The 17,282-nt window shown below is 43.2% G+C and overlaps 1 protein-coding gene across 1 annotated transcript in view; it reads left to right on the top strand.

The window, feature by feature from the left end:
* Nucleotides 1–611: 611 nt before the first annotated feature.
* Nucleotides 612–17,282, top strand: part of AKR1D1 (aldo-keto reductase family 1, member D1) — a gene marked incomplete at its 5' end in the record, with an annotated part of 18,551 nt that continues 1,880 nt past the window's right edge. Inside the window, 7 exons of the mRNA XM_009072299.1 lie at nt 612–779; nt 5,181–5,297; nt 9,610–9,687; nt 11,943–12,065; nt 13,759–13,868; nt 14,343–14,508; nt 15,290–15,372. Of these exons, the coding sequence (XP_009070547.1) occupies nt 612–779; nt 5,181–5,297; nt 9,610–9,687; nt 11,943–12,065; nt 13,759–13,868; nt 14,343–14,508; nt 15,290–15,372 (845 nt within the window). The remainder of the gene's footprint in view (nt 780–5,180; nt 5,298–9,609; nt 9,688–11,942; nt 12,066–13,758; nt 13,869–14,342; nt 14,509–15,289; nt 15,373–17,282) is intronic.

Raw genomic sequence — 17,282 nt, 5'->3', positions numbered from 1 at the left:
GTGTATTAATGTACACTAAAGCAGCTACTGGTTCTTAACCACCCAGTAGAGCAACTGTCCAGAACTGGGAACACCAGTAGACAGTCCTGAGCTATCACCCTTCAGATTGTGATACCACCAACAGTAAGTTGATTTGAGGAGAAAGAAGTCAAATCCAAATTCCTGCACTGCTTAAAGATATTCAAACAGCCTCTGATCAGCAGGGGATTGAGCAGCCCTGCTAAAGCATGAAGGCATGTCCACTTGAGTAAGGGATTTTGTCAAATAGCTGTTGTAGGAAAGCCCTTGCTCTCTAGATATGAAATTCTGAAATAGTTTTCCTATCAAAATACATTCACTTCTACTTTCTGGGGACTCCAGTACTCTCACAGACAGAGTTTTTTTTGCTTTGCTGCTTTTTCCAGTCTATCTCCACATTCACAAGAGTTTTGGAGGAAAGTGCACAGCACCTTAATTTAGAAGCTAAAACACAGGTGTCTGGGGAGGTAAGGGATGATCAGACTGGGTGAATTCCAGCATGAATCTTGTGCATATCTCACGGGTTCTGTAGCATTGATGGAGAGTCGAGCAGGAGGCTGAATCTATGTTTATTTTTTCCCTTCTCCTGTCAGACTCCCAAGGGTACCTGTCTGGAGGCAGTGAAGATTGCCATTGATACTGGTTACCGCCACATCGACGGTGCCTTTGTCTACTACAATGAGCATGAAGTGGGACAAGCCATCCGGGAGAAGATCGCTGAAGGAAAGATCAAGCGAGAAGACATTTTTTACTGTGGCAAGGTGAGAACCTGTGTTCAGATTAGTTACACTAGATCCAGGATATTCATGGTCTTTCTTAAGAGTGTCAGTGGTCAGCATCTGGCATGCTTCCTTCCAGATCCAACATACTTCAGTTTTCTTTCCTAGCATTACCATAGTGCAGTGCTGCAGAGCTTTATGAACACTAGACTTGCTGTTAAGCACAGGAACTACTGTTCAGATGTTCAGACCTCTGAGAGCAATGGGAACCATGCAATATCCATTTTGTTTAGTCCTGTAGGACCATTGCTACACTCAGCCATGCTGCCTAGTCTGTTACTGTACCACATGTGCTGGCACACATATTTTTATAGTCACACACTGAGCCTGATCTGGACAATGATCCTGCAAATGAGCTATTTTCTATTAGAGTGATTCCCTGTACAGGTTTGCCATGAGGTTGCACAATGAAAAGGGTGGGAGCAAGCACGTGCATGCCAATGTCTGTGCACGGGAGAACAGCAAGTGCTTACACTGGTGCTACTGCCAGAAAATTACTCATCATGCTACACCCTTAGTTACTGTATCACCTGTCATTAAAAAGTTCTAGGATGATGAATCAACTTACTTGGAGAGAGGATGTCATTATACTTCTGCTCGAGAGCAATGAGGCTGGGGTAATGCGTGAGCTAGTTTATACTTTTAGATCTTCGCTGTAACAGTTGATTCTTTCATAGAAGGATGAAATCGCTTGTCCAACAAAGCATCTGACAAAAGATGTTACAAGTACAATGACCATATCCCAGGTATAAGAGACACAGCTCATTGCAGAATAAAGACTGATGGTGCCTGCCAGTTTCCAAGGGAGTTTGTGGCCTCAGACTGCCCTTCCTGCAGTGCTGCTTTGAACATATCAGTCTAATATTTTCCCTTTCTTCTTTCCCAATAATACACGTAATACACAAAAGTTACTCAATAGACTTGCAAATAAACACCACTGTTCCTAGAGTGAAAGATCCCATGGGATAAAAGGTCTGGTTTACTGTGAGCATTTCAGTTAAGTTCCATAATCTGGGAAAGTAAGCTTTGGATTGGGTAGTTTGCAAACCAAGTGGATTTTCAGCAGCTCTCAACCAATTTCCAAGTACAGCAATCTCTAATCTGTAAAATATGCAACTCTTTTCCAAGTTTCCTGCTTGGTTCTACTGGTAACAACCTTGCCATCTCCAAGAAAAGCTTCATGTCCTCAAACTTTCTATTGTTATCAGGGGAGTTCCTCAGTCTCTCGTATGCCTAATATGTTGATTTGGATCAGTGAAAGTATTTGGTTTCAATGCTTTATCATTTCATTTCTGCAAATCATCAGTAATGTTTCAAATAAAAACCATCAAGTTGTGCCAAAAGGTTAGAACCAGATGTTCTAACAATTTTGAGTGTCCTAACTTCCCCAACTGCTTCCCCTGCAGTTTATTTTCCTGTACCAACCTTTAGGTTCTGTGAAAGAGCATCTCCTGCTAAAACTTCCAAACTTTCTTTATTGATTAAGGCTTTCTATATTCACTTGTCTGATCCAATTATTAGATGATTCTCCTAGTTGACAATCACTACTTGAATATCTGCAAAACTGCAGATCATGCAAGCCACAGAGGCTGCAACACACACCACCACAACAGTCAGTGCCCACGGTCCCAGCCCACCTTTTGACTGTGAGACGGGACACACATGGATTTATCTTACTGCTGCATCCTGCTTGTGCTTGACAAAACTTCAGGTACTCAGGGTGAGAGTTCATTATACTATTTCCATAGTCTTTAAAGAGTTCAAAGACAGAAGTGGAAAATACTTTGCAACCAACTCAATCCATCACAATCCAGGATTTTCACAGGTTTCACTGAATGTTTTCACAGCAGCTCTGAACTTCCCAGGAGGAGTGGGAATGGATGTCCCTTGCCTTATGAGCTTATGTAGTTTTACATACCTCACAAACGTATGTATCTCACAAACTTCAGGCAAATATCAAGTCACCAGTAGGTTGGTAACTGACTCGTATGAACTGTTGCATCCTCTGGGAAACACAGTAGATAGAGTAGACCATTCTTGGAAGCAGTCAGCACCACAGAATTTAGTTTTGTTTTCTGCCTTACTGACAGCAGAAGCACTAGAATTCCTAAGCCTCTTCAGACTCAAGCCCTCATGAAGATCTTTCCTTAAACAAAGAGGATGCAGATGGAAAGCTGGTCCATCAACAGGGACTGATGAGAGCAGCCCTGCTGAGTGTCAGTGTTATTGGAGCGGTGACCTGGTGTGATCGGGCTGCATCTGCCAGCTGAAATCAGCAGCACTTGCACTTGGCTCCTGTTGCTGGCTGGCTGATCAGGCAGAGCAGTTTAGCATCCAGAAATTTTAGAGGTTTTATATCAACTGCCAACATCTCACTTGGCTTATAGAGCAAGACCTTTTCGGTCTCCTCTTTCATCCCAGGATATTTCTTTCATTAAACTAGGAGTAACACTTCCAGGAAATGTGGTGTCCTGCAATGCCAAGGCCAGCTGGCAGCTTTGACCGCTCCAACATCTACATGGGTCTACTTAAGTAGATGACTTGTATACAATGACTTGTATAAATCATGAAAATAGTTATGAAACTCTCAAGTTTCTGTGGCATCTATGTATTGGCATAGTACAAGTGTTTGCTGTTTCTAAAGGCTGTTTCTTTAGAACCTTTGCAGTTTCTTACAGGGGAGTATATTCAATGTCAAGTGCTGACTTCAATAGCAGTGGGCTAGAAAGGGCATTTGGAAAATATCAATGTACCTCAGGATACTAAATTTCTAAAACACAGTGACAAAACTGAACATGAAGGGTATACAACTAATTTCTTTATTTAAATACAAGGTAAGCTCATTTTACATACAAAATGCTTAAAAAACACACAGACCAAAGGCTTTCAGGAAATTCAGGGATCAACTTAAAACTCTTGAGAGCAGGACCTTGGTACCTTTTTCTGTAGCACACCTCAGCCTCTTTCCACAGTCTACTGATCATAAACTCTCCACACCTTGCAACATACATCTGGGGAGGGCCTAGTATGAATTTCCAGGCGCCAAACCTTGTTTTAGTTTGTCAGCTTGTGGCAGGGTCAGATGTGCTGCTCTCAGCATGACTTAACTCTAAGATAATGTGTCTTGTCTCTGCTGGCAGAACTGAGCAGATGGTTTACCCAAGGAATAACTACAACCTGGTTTAAAAAAAACCAAAACAAAACGAAGCATCTGAAATACCTTAAAACCTTCCTAGGCTATGCCCTTTGACACTTATAATCAACATCTTCTCCCAAAAAAGGCAATCCAAGTGTTTTGTGTCTCAGGAACTAATTAATTCTATACTTTGGCATGCAGTGGCTCTCAGCTTTGGTGGCAGAACTGACTAGATAATGACCATATCAGCAAACAGCAGGTTTTTGCAGCCAACAAAAGTGATAAAAACCTCAGCATGACTCCACATGTCTGTTTTGTGCATTGCAAAATAAACAGAAATTTAAATAGCCCAGCTTATTGTGTGCATTCAAATGGCACTTTAAACCTTCTATTGTGTGTTAATTCTGAGTTTTGTCAATTTTAAACAGCAGCAATCAGTTTAAAAAGAGCTCTTGGTTACTAATTACCATGCTATGGCTTTATTCTTGTGAGAGATTTGCATCAGCAGAGTTCAGTTAGAGATAGTGCTGAATGCTAACAGAGTAAGCACACTCCATGGCAACCTCAGGGCATAGCCCCAAAAGGAAGCAGTTTGGATTAAAGAGGTGGAAAAGACTGTTCTTTAACTGGTCACGCCTGTGTTACAGTGACTAAACACAAACACATCTTTCGGTGAGGACTGGACAGCAAATGAAAATGTCCCTGGCTCAGGCAGTCACTCGGGCTCCATCACCATGGGAGAAAACCAAGAGATTCTCTCTGTGCCGGGCACTTGCCTGTTCAATAACTAACTCACATGACCCAAGCTTCTGCCTTCAAGCACAAAACTGACCACAGATTCCTTGTGGGAACAAAGTTTTCCAGTGAAAGCATATGCTTGGAAAGCTTGGAAAACAAAAGGAATCTGCCTAAGTTCACAGAGCAACAGTTTGCAACATACTCAGCTCACAAGAACCTATGTGGTAATGGCTCTACTGGGTCAGCACTGCATCAGTGCCGGGCAAGAATTTCTGCACCTGGCTCTGACAGAGAACAGGGTAAGGCCCCTCATCTTTGCCTTGCAGTGACGTAGAACGATGATGTCTTTGCACTGTGCCTGGCAGGCTCTGACAGAAAGACAAGCAGAAATGAGCAGTGGCGAGTGAGTGAGGAGTGAGTGAGTGAGTGAGTGAGTGAGTGTCGGAGGGCTTCAGCTGGCTCCCTGTTCCTCCTGGCACCCAGAAAAGAGCCTGTGCTTGCCTCCCCAGCTGTGGAATACTTGCCACCCCCCAGAGCTGGTGCGTCCCACACTGGAGAAAACCCTGAAGATCCTGCAGCTGGACTACGTTGACCTCTACATTATTGAGCTGCCAATGGCTTTCAAGGTAAAAAGAAAACTTGTTTGCAAAAAGTACATGAACTTTGCTTGAACTAAGGTTTCCATCTAGCATATTCCTTGTCGTTTCCAGCCTATGCCGAAAATGGGACTTTGGTCAGACAATGTTTGATGTATACTGCATGCATATGTTTCTGTGCACTACCCACACAAAGAGAGGCGTATAGGCGGTGTGAGAACAGTCAATGACAGCTGCTGCATGGAATCTTTCCCCTGGAAGGACAGGTCTCCTAACTAGGGCTGTGCACTTCCTATGCTGAAGAATTACTGTAGCTGAAGCTGTACATGTGTCTGAATCCTCTCCAAGCCATGAGGAGGAAGTCACAGGAGGAAAGCAGTTGTACAAAGCAGTGATGGGCTAGGGTCAAAGTTTGGAGGGGCAGAGAGAAAGGGAAAAAAGCCACCAAGTTGGTTTCCTTACTCTGTCCCAAATTAAACTACTGGGCAAATCATGGTTGACCTTCGTCTCCATAACTGCAGTGCTCCTCTCAGACAGCTTCAGTAGATCACAGTTGGTCCCAAATACAGGTTATTCATCTCTCACCCTCAAAAGTTAAAGCCTCCTTTGTACTGTTGGCTCTGGGCAACTTACAGGCAAACTTTTTGAACCTTGCAGTACAATATTCCTCCGCAATTACATGATATAAAGGCAAATGGAATAACATTGGAATGAATGACAAGATTGAAAGGAATGATATTCAAAACAGTTAAGTGGTTTTGAACCAATTAAATCCTTCTTCTTCTAGTTGTTACCAAGAGATGTTTAAGCTCTCAACTGCCCTCTCTTTGCAAGGAAGGTAGTTCTCCAATGATTAAAATACTCTTTTGCTACAGACTCCAAACTACCAGAAACATCAGATAGGAAGCAATTTACCAAGGGGGCTATAGCCTTAGACCTGCAGTCCTGTCTTCCCAAGGAGGTCATATCTTATTTAAACCTGTATGGGAGTTACCAGACTCAGATATTAAGACTTTATTTATACGGTCCCACGTATGGAATCCTTTTGGGTACGTTTTTGAAAATTTCCCACCACTAGCAATTTCCTGTTTCCCTTTGCTTGTGTTTGTGTTCTCTAGTAGTTCATTCTCCCACATAGTGAAGGTCATTGTCTCACAACATAAAGATATAGACAGCTGGCTTTAAAGTAATGTACGTCTGACTCCCTGAGGCTTGTGTCAACAATCTGAGTTGTTGAAGGAGTAGCAGACCTAGGGATGCATTCATGCCCCCTGTGAGAGGGGAGAAAAAAAGAAGCCACGTTCTGCCTGAAAAATATACATTTCCCCATGCCAAGTACAAGAAGAAAAAGCCACATCCTTTTGCAATGGTGACAGGATTCCTTTTCTTCGCTTCCTCTCTCACAAATACACCCCTCATGCCTGTGATGCTTGCCTTTGTTGAGGAGCGTGCAGGTGTAACACTAAGAAACTCCTACTCTCTCTTAGCCTTCAAACATTGGTGCTTACCTGTCTCTCCAAAAGTCTTCCAGCAAAAGCAGTCTGTTTGGCATCAGTGAAGTACTTGAGACAGAACTCAGAGTCCCACTCTGCAAACAGTAAGAAACATGCCCCTGCAGAGCCCAGTCAACACTGCATGTTGTCCTAGGGGCTTTTTGGCACAGTAAGAGGAACCTGGTTTCAGAGGGCACCACTCGGAGGAGGAAAGCCCCTCCATGCTAGCACTTCTCAGTGGCTCAAGCATGGCCAACACCTGGAGTGACATTCACTGACCTACCAATATTAGCCTGCACCTCCCTGCATTTCTCCCTCTTATAGGTTCCTCCAGCAGTGGTGCTCAGCCCCTCTATGCTAGCAAAGCAGATGACCAACAGGAACAGATCTTCTCCAGGCCACCACAAGCCCTCTGCTGGGAAGCTAATACGCACCAGCAGTTTTAGGGGACTCTGCTCAGATGGTTGATCCATCAGTAAGCAGACACCTGTGCATTAAATGATCTGCAGATCATTCCCAACAGATTTATTCTATGATCTGCCAGGAAAACAGGTATTTTAGACTTACACTGAACAAGTATCACCTAAGTATCTTGTCATTTTAAGAGAGTAACTTGCAAGAGACCAGTGATCTATTTGACTTCCTACTGCCTTCTGTTTATAGAACAGACATTACAAGTTGTTCAGATTTCTTTCTTGAGAAAGCCTGCTTGTCAAAGACAATTTCATGAAATCAGTGGGATGTGCAGACCTGTCTTCCTGCAGCTGTGTTGGTGAGAAAATTATTGTAATGGGGAGCAGGCTTGTCCTCTCAGTGGTTAACAACGGTTGTGTTTTAAACAGCCAAGGAAGTTGTCTGGTATATTTTGGAGTGCCTCCAGACTTTGAATATGACGTGATGTGATACTTGAATAGTGGAAGCGACTGTACAGTGTTGCCATACTTATTTCAGTGCTCATGTGGCAGCATGGTAGGAAGCCACCTTTACCTTCAGTCTAAAGCATGAGGCTAACTCCAAGACAACTGTGAGAGAAGACAACAGCTATCGTAGGAATGACTGATACAGTGAGGTTCATGAGAACCCAGAGCTAAGTAATGTGACCAGCTTCTGAAAGACCTCTTCAAAGACCCCGTAACCACCACCCTGTCACCATCAAAACTGCCTTTCTCTCAGCCCTTTATCCATCTGCAGACAGTTCTTCCACTCAAGAATTCCCTTGTGTAAAAAGGTAGCTTGGCAGAGAAGGTATTGCCTGGAGACTATTGAGCAGACAACTGCACTTCAAGAGCTTGCAGAGTTCTCGGGAGATAGGAGGAAGCACTGATCCCTCTGGAAATCCACAATAGTTGATACAATTTAGTCAAGAGAAGTTCATTTGCAAGCACTGTTCATCCTGGCTTGGTTCATTTTTCAGAACAAAAGTGATAGAAATAGAGGAAAACAATGAGGATGATAAATCAGCTATTGTAATTGCTGTCTATTGACTACTAAGGAAAGAGATGTTGAAAAGAATTTAATGAACTAGAAGCAGAGCAGAGTGAAAAGGTCCTGAATTCAGACTCAACTCCGAAGTTGAAGTCCAACTGCTATATATTGACCTTGCAGTCCTTGGAGATTGTGCTGGGGTATCCTGGGGCTGAACGGTTTGTTCCAAAATACCATGGTGTGGTTTTATAAATAAGGTTTGTCCACCTCACATTATGATGGCAAACAGTTTGCATACTAATAGAAAAACATGTACCCAACAACAACCTATCTCCTTCAGGTCAAGATTTTTTTTTTCCCAGCAGGTCAAGATTTTATTTTTTTTTTTTCCAGCAAGACACAGGAACAAAAGAAATGAGTTGTCTTTGTGGAATTCTTTGAGGTAAACCCAGCACATTTGGAGGAGACAGGCTCATGCCTGTGACTTAGACCTTGGCCCTCTGAAATCTGAGGCTGTGTTTTCCTTAGGCTCAATTTTCCCATTAAATGCCTTGAATTTGAACTTGACTGAATTGGGAGGTGTCACTTACTGATCATATTAGTCACAGCTGCATGTTCCCAAGGAGTTACCATGTCAACATCTTGTACCCAGGCCTTTGAAATGTAGTGGTTTTAAGTCAGATCAAATGTCAAACATCACTGAAGGGTTTTGGTTAAAAAAAAATTTAAAAAAGAGAGAGAGAAAAGTGAAATTGTGATCAGACAAAAAGGAGGGAGATATTTATGCATTGCCTACAGCAGCAGTGAAATGACCAGCAAACAAGAGAAAATCATGCTTGTGAGATATCAGCTCATAACTCCTCTCTGAAGTCTGCAGGGTGCAGGCATCAGAAGATTTTCTAGTGCCCAAACAAAGGTGGATAATGCACTTAAGAGGCTAGCAATGCATGTAGTCCTTTACTGCTGGTAGCTCTTGGTCCCTCCAACTGTTGGGAACTGGACTGAGCTGGTACTCTTCACAGGTGCCTAGGACAAGCAGGATCAGGGGAAGGGCTAGGAAGAAAGGAGGGGAGAAGTAGAAGAGAATACAAGTTGGTACTCTAACCTAGTCCTTTGGAAGACTAGTCCTTTGGATGCCATAACATAAAGGTCAAAAGTGTACTGAAAAGCAAGGCCATCTGAGAACTCCTGAGTGTATGCACATGTGAGAGCTCAGGAGCGTATCCAAGGACAATTGAGCAGTTGAGGATATGGTAAGCCCAGCATGAATGACCTGTTGAACCTAGGGTGTTTCAGAAAGCTTTTCAATACTTTTTGTTTGTTTGTTTGTTTGCTTGCTAGGAGAAACAGAGTCTGTGGAAAACTCTGCTCTGAGGAGTGAAAAATTTTTCTTTAAAGCACAAAAATATGGTTTTACTTTTCAGCCTGGAGATGCACTCTACCCAAAAGATGAAAATGGAAAATTTATCTACCATGAGACAGACTTATGTGCCACTTGGGAGGTAAGCAAACACAGCATCCATCCATGTGTGCTTTAAAACCACAGATCCTCAGCCTCAGTTTTACTGGTGGTTTTCACAAACATAGCTGAAGCATATTGCCAGGGCAAACGGATCAAGTTCTATTAAGTCCATGGATAAATTTTACTTCTGTCCCTAAGGATGTTGCTTCTGGCTATCACTTAATTATTTTTATAACAAAACAAAACATTGTTGAAATATCTGACATCCACATTCCTTCTCTCAGAGAGTGCACTCTACATTCACCACTTGAGGCTTTTATCAGTAGGATTTTACTGGTCTTTGCTCTTTATCAAGTCTTTATGGAAGAAGAAAGTTGGAGACCTAAGAAGAGACTGGATCCTCTTAAAAAATAAATATTTTCACCTTCAAGAAAAAAATAGAATTTGACCTAAAGCTTACCATTAAAAACCACCACAAAACCAAACAACAAAGCAAGCAAACAAAATTCCCTACCAAAAAAATCCAAGACCTTGCCATCACTTGCCATTCAAACAAGTTCACTCACTTCTAAATTTCCTTATCAGATGGGAACTCAAGATCTTTCTGGTAAGGAAACTTGGAGAGAAGTAGAATTTGCCTGAAAGATTGCATCCTAAATTTGTTTGTGATGTGCTCTAGTCCTATAGGCAAATGCCTCCTTGAGCCTACTGTCACTTGGCTTCAGGATCTTGGGTGAGGCAGAAACTGAGATTAGCAATCTCCTCACATTCTTGCCTCTCGTAGTGTCTCATGCACACTCTTTGGTTCATGGCCAGAGCTGGTCAGTTCTCCTTCTGCACTAGTTCTGATGAAAAAGCATCACAAATTCAGCCCAATTCTCACCAAAAGAGATGACAAGTGCTACTACAGGCTCTGCTTCAGCTTGCACTGTCCAGACTGGACAGCCATGTCCCACTTTAGCTCCACTGGAAGTACAGCAGATAAAGACGGAGAACGGTGAAAGTAAGAGTGAAAAATCAGAGTGGGAGAGAGCCTAGGGTGAGCCTGAGCTATCCCTTGGCAGCTGAGCCATCCAGGCTGGGTCTCAGAGGGAATGGGGACTGTCACTTTAGCTGCTGTTTCTGTTACTCTAGTCTTTGGCTGATGCAGTTAATCCCTCTCATTCACAGGCTGGTTGCTCAAATGCTGAAAGCAACAGCTCTCCCAACACTTGCATTTTTACCTTTGAGCTGGTGCCTAAAGGATTTACTGTAGCAGGCCACTCTCTTCAGCTAAGAAGCCCAGAGAAAAACTGGTGGTGAGTGCCTGCACAGAGCAGCATCAGTCTAAATAAAAGTAGCTGAACTCAATCCAGATAACTTCACTCACACAGTATGGTGCTAGCAGGCAAAAACGGCTCCAGATGACTGTATTTGCTGACTTGTCACTGAGTGATACAAAGCATACGAGGCCAACTAGAGGTCATCAAACACACAGTGCTTCTTACCTCCCTGCTTTCAGCTCCTGTGAGGCAGAAGGAATAATAAAACCAGCAGGAAGGGCATCCAGCTACATGGTGGGGTCTGCTCTGCCTCAGACAGTCACCAAATTATATATGCTAAAAGTTTCTGGGAGCAAAGAGGAAGACTGTAGGAAAGGACCCACATTTCCCTTAACAACCAAGCAGGTGAAGCAGGTGAAGACCAGGGCATGTATTCATATCCAGTATTCTTAAGTGTTTCTCAGCTATTGGGATTTGTCTAAAGTGCAAAATATCTAGGATTCCCCTCCCCTTCCCCTCTTTTTTTCCCTACTTTATACTGTACTGATGTTTTCTGTGCAGTATTTGTGATGTGCCTTGCCAGATATTTATAGGGAATTTCACTGGATAGAGGCTTCATATAAAAACTATCTTAGAATCAAAAGGAGTAAATTGACTTATCAGGAAAGCAATCTGTTTTGTTCACTCTTCTTTCTCCAGCTTTGAGGCACTGCTAAGGCAGCATAAAGTAAGCCAGACTCTTTGAAAGCAGATGCCTGGCACTTAAGTATCTGTATCTCGGGTTAATCTTTCTGCTCTCCAGACAAATTCTACCCTCACAGGAGGTATAAAGTGTAAAGCAGGTCAACATAGGAACCGAGTTTGGAATGTCTGGACAACACCAGCCCTCATGCTAATAGAGCCTTTAGATCTGCTGTAGCAAAGGATTTTCTGCAGTCTCAAGAATGGTCTGTCTTCCACCTCTCTCTAAAATGCATGCTCCAAGGAATCAAGCCAACATGTGGGACTCCTCTTGTCTTTGTTTTCTTTGCAGGCTATGGAGGCATGTAAAGATGCAGGCTTGGCAAAGTCTATTGGAGTATCCAATTTCAACCGCAGGCAACTGGAGATGATCATGAACAAGCCAGGACTTAAGTACAAACCTGTCAGCAACCAGGTACGACTGCAAGCCAAGGGCAGTGCCTGCCACGGTGCCACTGCCCAGTAGGGAATGCAAAGGCAAACACATAGTCTAAGCCACCATGCACAGAAAGGTGACATCCTTCACCACAGATGCTGCCCTCTATACTGTCATGCTTCCATTTCTAGCTTGAAAATAGTACTCGTCCTATCTGGGCTAAAGATCATTATTTGAAGGTGCTGGAGTCACACCTCAATTTCTGCTCCAGGCCTATAAAACTGGTGCCTTTGTGCCAAAGTTCCGTAACCAAGTGAATGCAGACCTTAAATCTCTGCCATGTACCTTACTTCAAGTCCAAAAAAACTCCCAAGACAAACCATTCAGAGCTCACCAGTCCTCAATGAAGCCATGTCTACCTCAGCTGACACCAATCCAACCCTAAGTATCAGGGATCCCAAGTCACTCTAAGCTTCTCAAGTTTAAAAGCCTTTAGAAGCAACTCCTAAATTCCTTGTACTTGTTCTCTTGTGCCTTTCCTATAAGACATTCATAAGAGTTAGAGAAAAAACTCAGTCAAAAGAGATCCCATTAAATCACTGGTCCAAGCTGAACAAGCCCTGAATATGACAGGTACATCTGAGTTAGCTTGCAGCAGCTGGGCTCCAAGCAGGTGACCCATCTCAATGCCCCATACCTTTGGCTCTGGCATTTGGCAGGTCACTGCATTTCCTAGAAATCACTGGGAAGCTCTTCTGACTCATCTGGCACAAAGAAATACCTGCATTAGCAGTATTGGAGAAGGGGCCAGAGATGAACTGGGACCAACTTCCCACTCTCAGTGCATGGCCTGGAGGGCTGGGAATGGCTGGGACAGGGCACGGAGGCTGGCCACAGGCTTCGTTTCTGTGTTTGGTCTGCGGGGAAAGGCAGCCTGTGAAAGGAGGAAATTCCACCACCCTTCACTGGTATTAACATGCTCAGTGGGTGCAAAGCGCAGTTGCTGTTTCTGGCGTGCCCACAAGTCTGCACTGAGCATTGCTGCTGCTGCCTGGGGTCGAGAGAAACTGGGCAAAAGATTAAGCCCATTTTAGGGCAGCTATCCAGCAAGCACAGATGTGCCAGATAGCTTCAGACTGCCTGCAAACAGTGGTTGCTCTGTCACCTTGTAGACATCCCTTTCCCAGAGTCTGAGATCAGAGCCAGAAAGTCCCTGCTTGTAAGGGACCAGTATTTGCGATGTGGGAGGGCAGCACTTGCAGCAAGGTCATAATCTCACCTTTCATCCCCCCCTCACCTTTCTATCTGGGACATCTTATGCCAATACTTCCCTAAAAACATCAGATTAGTCATACTGAATACAAGAGGCAGAGAAGCAGAGAACTGACCCACATGAGGTGGGTTGCCTTCTCAGACTACTTCTCTAATGAGCTTCTCTCACCTCCATCACCCACACTTATTGCCACCTTCCCACTGGGGGCCAATCAAAGTTCCCTGTAGCCAAATTATAATCACAAATGTTGATCTGCTGCCCAACAAAACAAAATAAATCCATCACCCAGCAACATACAATTAGAACAGTAACCACAGATTAAATTTCCCTATTCCCTAATTTACACATATCCTTTCCTAAACGCATCACTTGGCCTGTAGCTCTCACAAATATTGGGGCACCATCTGCTTCTGTATCTGGACCTGCTGATTAATCATTCTTTCCATGTTACTCTTGTAGGTTGAATGCCATCCCTACTTCACCCAACCCAAACTCTTAGAATTCTGCAGACAACATGACATTGTTATTGTTGGGTACAGCCCATTGGGAACCTCGAGGGATGAATCATGGTAAGTCCCTGTATCAACTTCCTAATAGAAGGACAATATCCAGTTCTCCACTGCTGGGTCTTTGTGCAAAATACCCTCATCCCTATTTTTCAAAGTAGTTTTGAATGTCAGTGTCTAAATATTACTGCTGTGAATGTAAACTTGCAACACTCCTCTTGCATGCTGTCATCAAAATACGCCGGGTGTCTGTATAGGAGGTTGCCTTAGGTCTCCTCCGACAGAAAGCATTTGTAACTGGGAATCTTGAGGCTTAGGTGAGGAAGTAGAAAGTAAGCCAGCATTGGGATGTCACATAGAAAGCTGCCCTTGACAGCCTGCGAACCTGAGTGCCAAAGCTTTTCTCCTCTCTTTCACAATTCTTGTCAAAAGGTACAACGTTCTGTCCACAAACAAGTAGATGCCTCTGTGTTTGGAAATTAAAGATAATGAGGGGATTTTTTGGGTTTGTTCCCCCCACACCCAATTTTCTTCCAGGGTGAATGTGTCTTCCCCTCCTTTACTGAAGGACCCTGTGCTTAACGCCATCGGCAAGAAGTACAACAAGACCGCTGCACAGATTGCTCTGCGTTTCAGCATCCAGCGAGGGGTGGTGGTCATCCCAAAAAGCTTCAATCCACAACGCATCAGAGAGAATTTCCAGGTAAATTCACACTCCAGTGGTACATGGATGAAACCACTTACATCGGTTTAGCCTCTATAGAAGGCAATTTTCCCATTTCTTTCTGTAGACTTATGTAAGACTTTATCCATGTCAAACTTTGCCACATTTGATTCTTTTTGTCCCCATCACTTAATGCTAGCATGATATTGACAATAATAGAGCAAAGCAAAGAGCAAATTTTGGTGTTTTTCAAGCCTCTGGAGTTGCTAAAGTTCCAGCTGGTGGTGTATCCCGGAGCATCAATAGCTGCAGTGAGCAGCACAAGCAAGTTGAAATAGTTTAGTAGGTCAGCAGCCCCAGGCTGCAGGTGCTCAGGAATGGCTGATTGTTCAGCCCAGTCTTCAGGTATGGAACAGCTTCGGTAGGGAATTGTTGCTGCATACAGGTGTTCCAGAAAGGTTCATAGTCACAGCACCAGAAAACATCTGGCTTGACCTCCACACCCAAATGAGGTGAAGAATTTGTTTCTGTGCCCCTAGCAGCACACAGCACCCACTGCTCCCTGCTGTCCCTGGCACCATATTGCCTTCAAAGCTGGTGGCTCAGTAGTGCCAGACTACCTTCCCCTTCTTGCAGAGGAGTGTAAGTAAATGTGGCTGGGTTTATTCATGTCCTCAAAACTTTCCCATAAATGCAAGCGAGTATGGATCTGTGGGAGAGATACGGGGAGAAAGAGGGATTGTACTTCTGAAATCCGGAACACGTGAGTGTTGACTATGGCAAGAAATGCTAACTCATTCCTAACATCTCCTTCTATTAGATCTTTGACTTCTCCCTTACTGAGAAAGAGATGAAAGAAATTGAAGCCCTGAACAAAAACGTTCGTTATGTGGAACTGTTAATGTAAGTACAGGAGGAATCCTAGATCCTCATAGAGCATTCCTGTCTTTACAGAGGATTAAAAAAACCCCCAACAAACACTTCCTTTTAAAATTAACTTTTGTATAAAACAACCTTATTTTATGGTTAGGCTTAAATATGGGAGGTCTTTAATGCAGCCTGATTATGCTCCTGAACCCATGGCAAAACTTAGTGTACAATACTTGCTCACAGCTGCAAAGCCTGTCTGGTAGGAAGTGACTGTATGTGGCTATTCCATCTCTAGTCCATTTCCTTAAGCGCTTTCTGCTGTAATGACAGTCACAGACACTAAGATGATATAGCACTGTCCCTGTCTAGCAGTGTGGATATCAGAGCTGAAATTCGAACAGGAGCACTTTCTTGTCTTTCCCCCCTGCTTTTCACCTTCAGCCTCAGTGTTCAGCAAACCATACTGCTGCTCAAGTACAAGGGCTTATGGATTGTAAACCTAGTGTTTCAAGAGGCAACTTGTCCTAAATTATCACATGGAAGGCTAAGAATTAAAAACACTGTTACATGAAACTACAGGGCTAATTCAGGGAAAGTTCTGCTCACTTCCTCATAAGGCATGATACACCTGAGTCACCAGCAGTGGTTAGAAACTTTTTGTCCCATTTTCTCTCATGCCATCTTCTACAGCAATCTACCTCTCTTGCTGTCATGTTGAGTTATATCTTCTTCTAAAGAAATAGAAAAACATGCAGCTCATTTGGCTGCTAAACCACTTCCCAATTAGCCCTTCCGTGAACTAACAAGATTGGATCTCTTGGGGCTAGTCATCTAAAGCTTATCACCCAATGCAGTTTTGCTTCACCTGAAGGCTGCATTATCCCAGAAGGCTGGGGCCGACCCAACATCCCCTCTTCCAGAGAATGAGTCTCTTTGTGTTTCCTTCACCTCAAGAACACCTACAGTTTATGGCCAAATTTTGTTTTCCCCTTTCCAGGGCATTCAGTGCATAGCCAAACGCTAAAGATCCATTTCCATGTATCTCTCGTTTCTTTGGATTATCTGTGTCCTGACAAACTGTAGTGTGCTCAAGCACTGAAAAAAAATGAAAAGCAGGATAACAGCATCAATAGTACTCTAAAATGTTGAGCATTGCTCAAAAGATGGGGGAAATGTTGCAAAGAAATAAGTTAACCACTTACTGTTCTGTACAAATATGACAGAGAAGATGCACTATTTTAAGAGCATCATAACAGAATTCAGCTTTCACATTTAAGCTCAGCCAGGTGCTCTGAAGCTTTCGTTCATTAAAACTTGAAAGAGCCTTTCATCAGTTAGCAGCACTTAGTTCCAGAAGGCTTCTCACAAATGGCCTAACAGATTCTTATGTGTTTTGGTATTTGAAATAGTTTGGGTTTTTCATAGCTAAATACAGCTATAGCATCATTTCAACTTTTAGTGAGTATATGCACAAAATGTACCTTGCTGCAAATGCAAGTCTTTTCCAGAGAGAAAGTTAAAGGATGCAAATTCTCACAGGGGAAGAACTTTCTAGGCCACCAATCCAAAAATCCAATAAACTAAATGCTTTGCTTTACTAGACTAAATCTGGTCACAGGAAGCCACTGAGGATAAGGAGAACAGGATGCATAGAATGGGCATTGGCAGCTCGATTTTTCACAGCAGCACCACGTTTGGGGAAACTGCTTAAATACAGTATGATCTCAACTATGAAAATAGCTGTACTGGGAAAGCAATGTTGCCATGTAAGGAGCAGCTATATATATGCCTTCTGTGTGTTCTCACACCAAAGTGTCTGGAATTGACACTGTGACAGATGAGTTGCCAGCCTAAAAACATCTCTTATTTCATCCAGCAATATGACTGAAACAGTCAAACCATCATACAGAAAGACTTCTGGTTAGTCAACTTTGTGCAAAACC

The sequence above is a fragment of the Acanthisitta chloris genome, unplaced genomic scaffold, assembly GCF_000695815.1.
Source record: "Acanthisitta chloris isolate BGI_N310 unplaced genomic scaffold, ASM69581v1 scaffold19673, whole genome shotgun sequence".
In the NCBI taxonomy this organism is placed as follows: domain Eukaryota; kingdom Metazoa; phylum Chordata; class Aves; order Passeriformes; family Acanthisittidae; genus Acanthisitta; species Acanthisitta chloris.
Note: the sequence above shows the minus strand (reverse complement) of the source record. Positions and strands in the feature narration are given on the sequence as shown.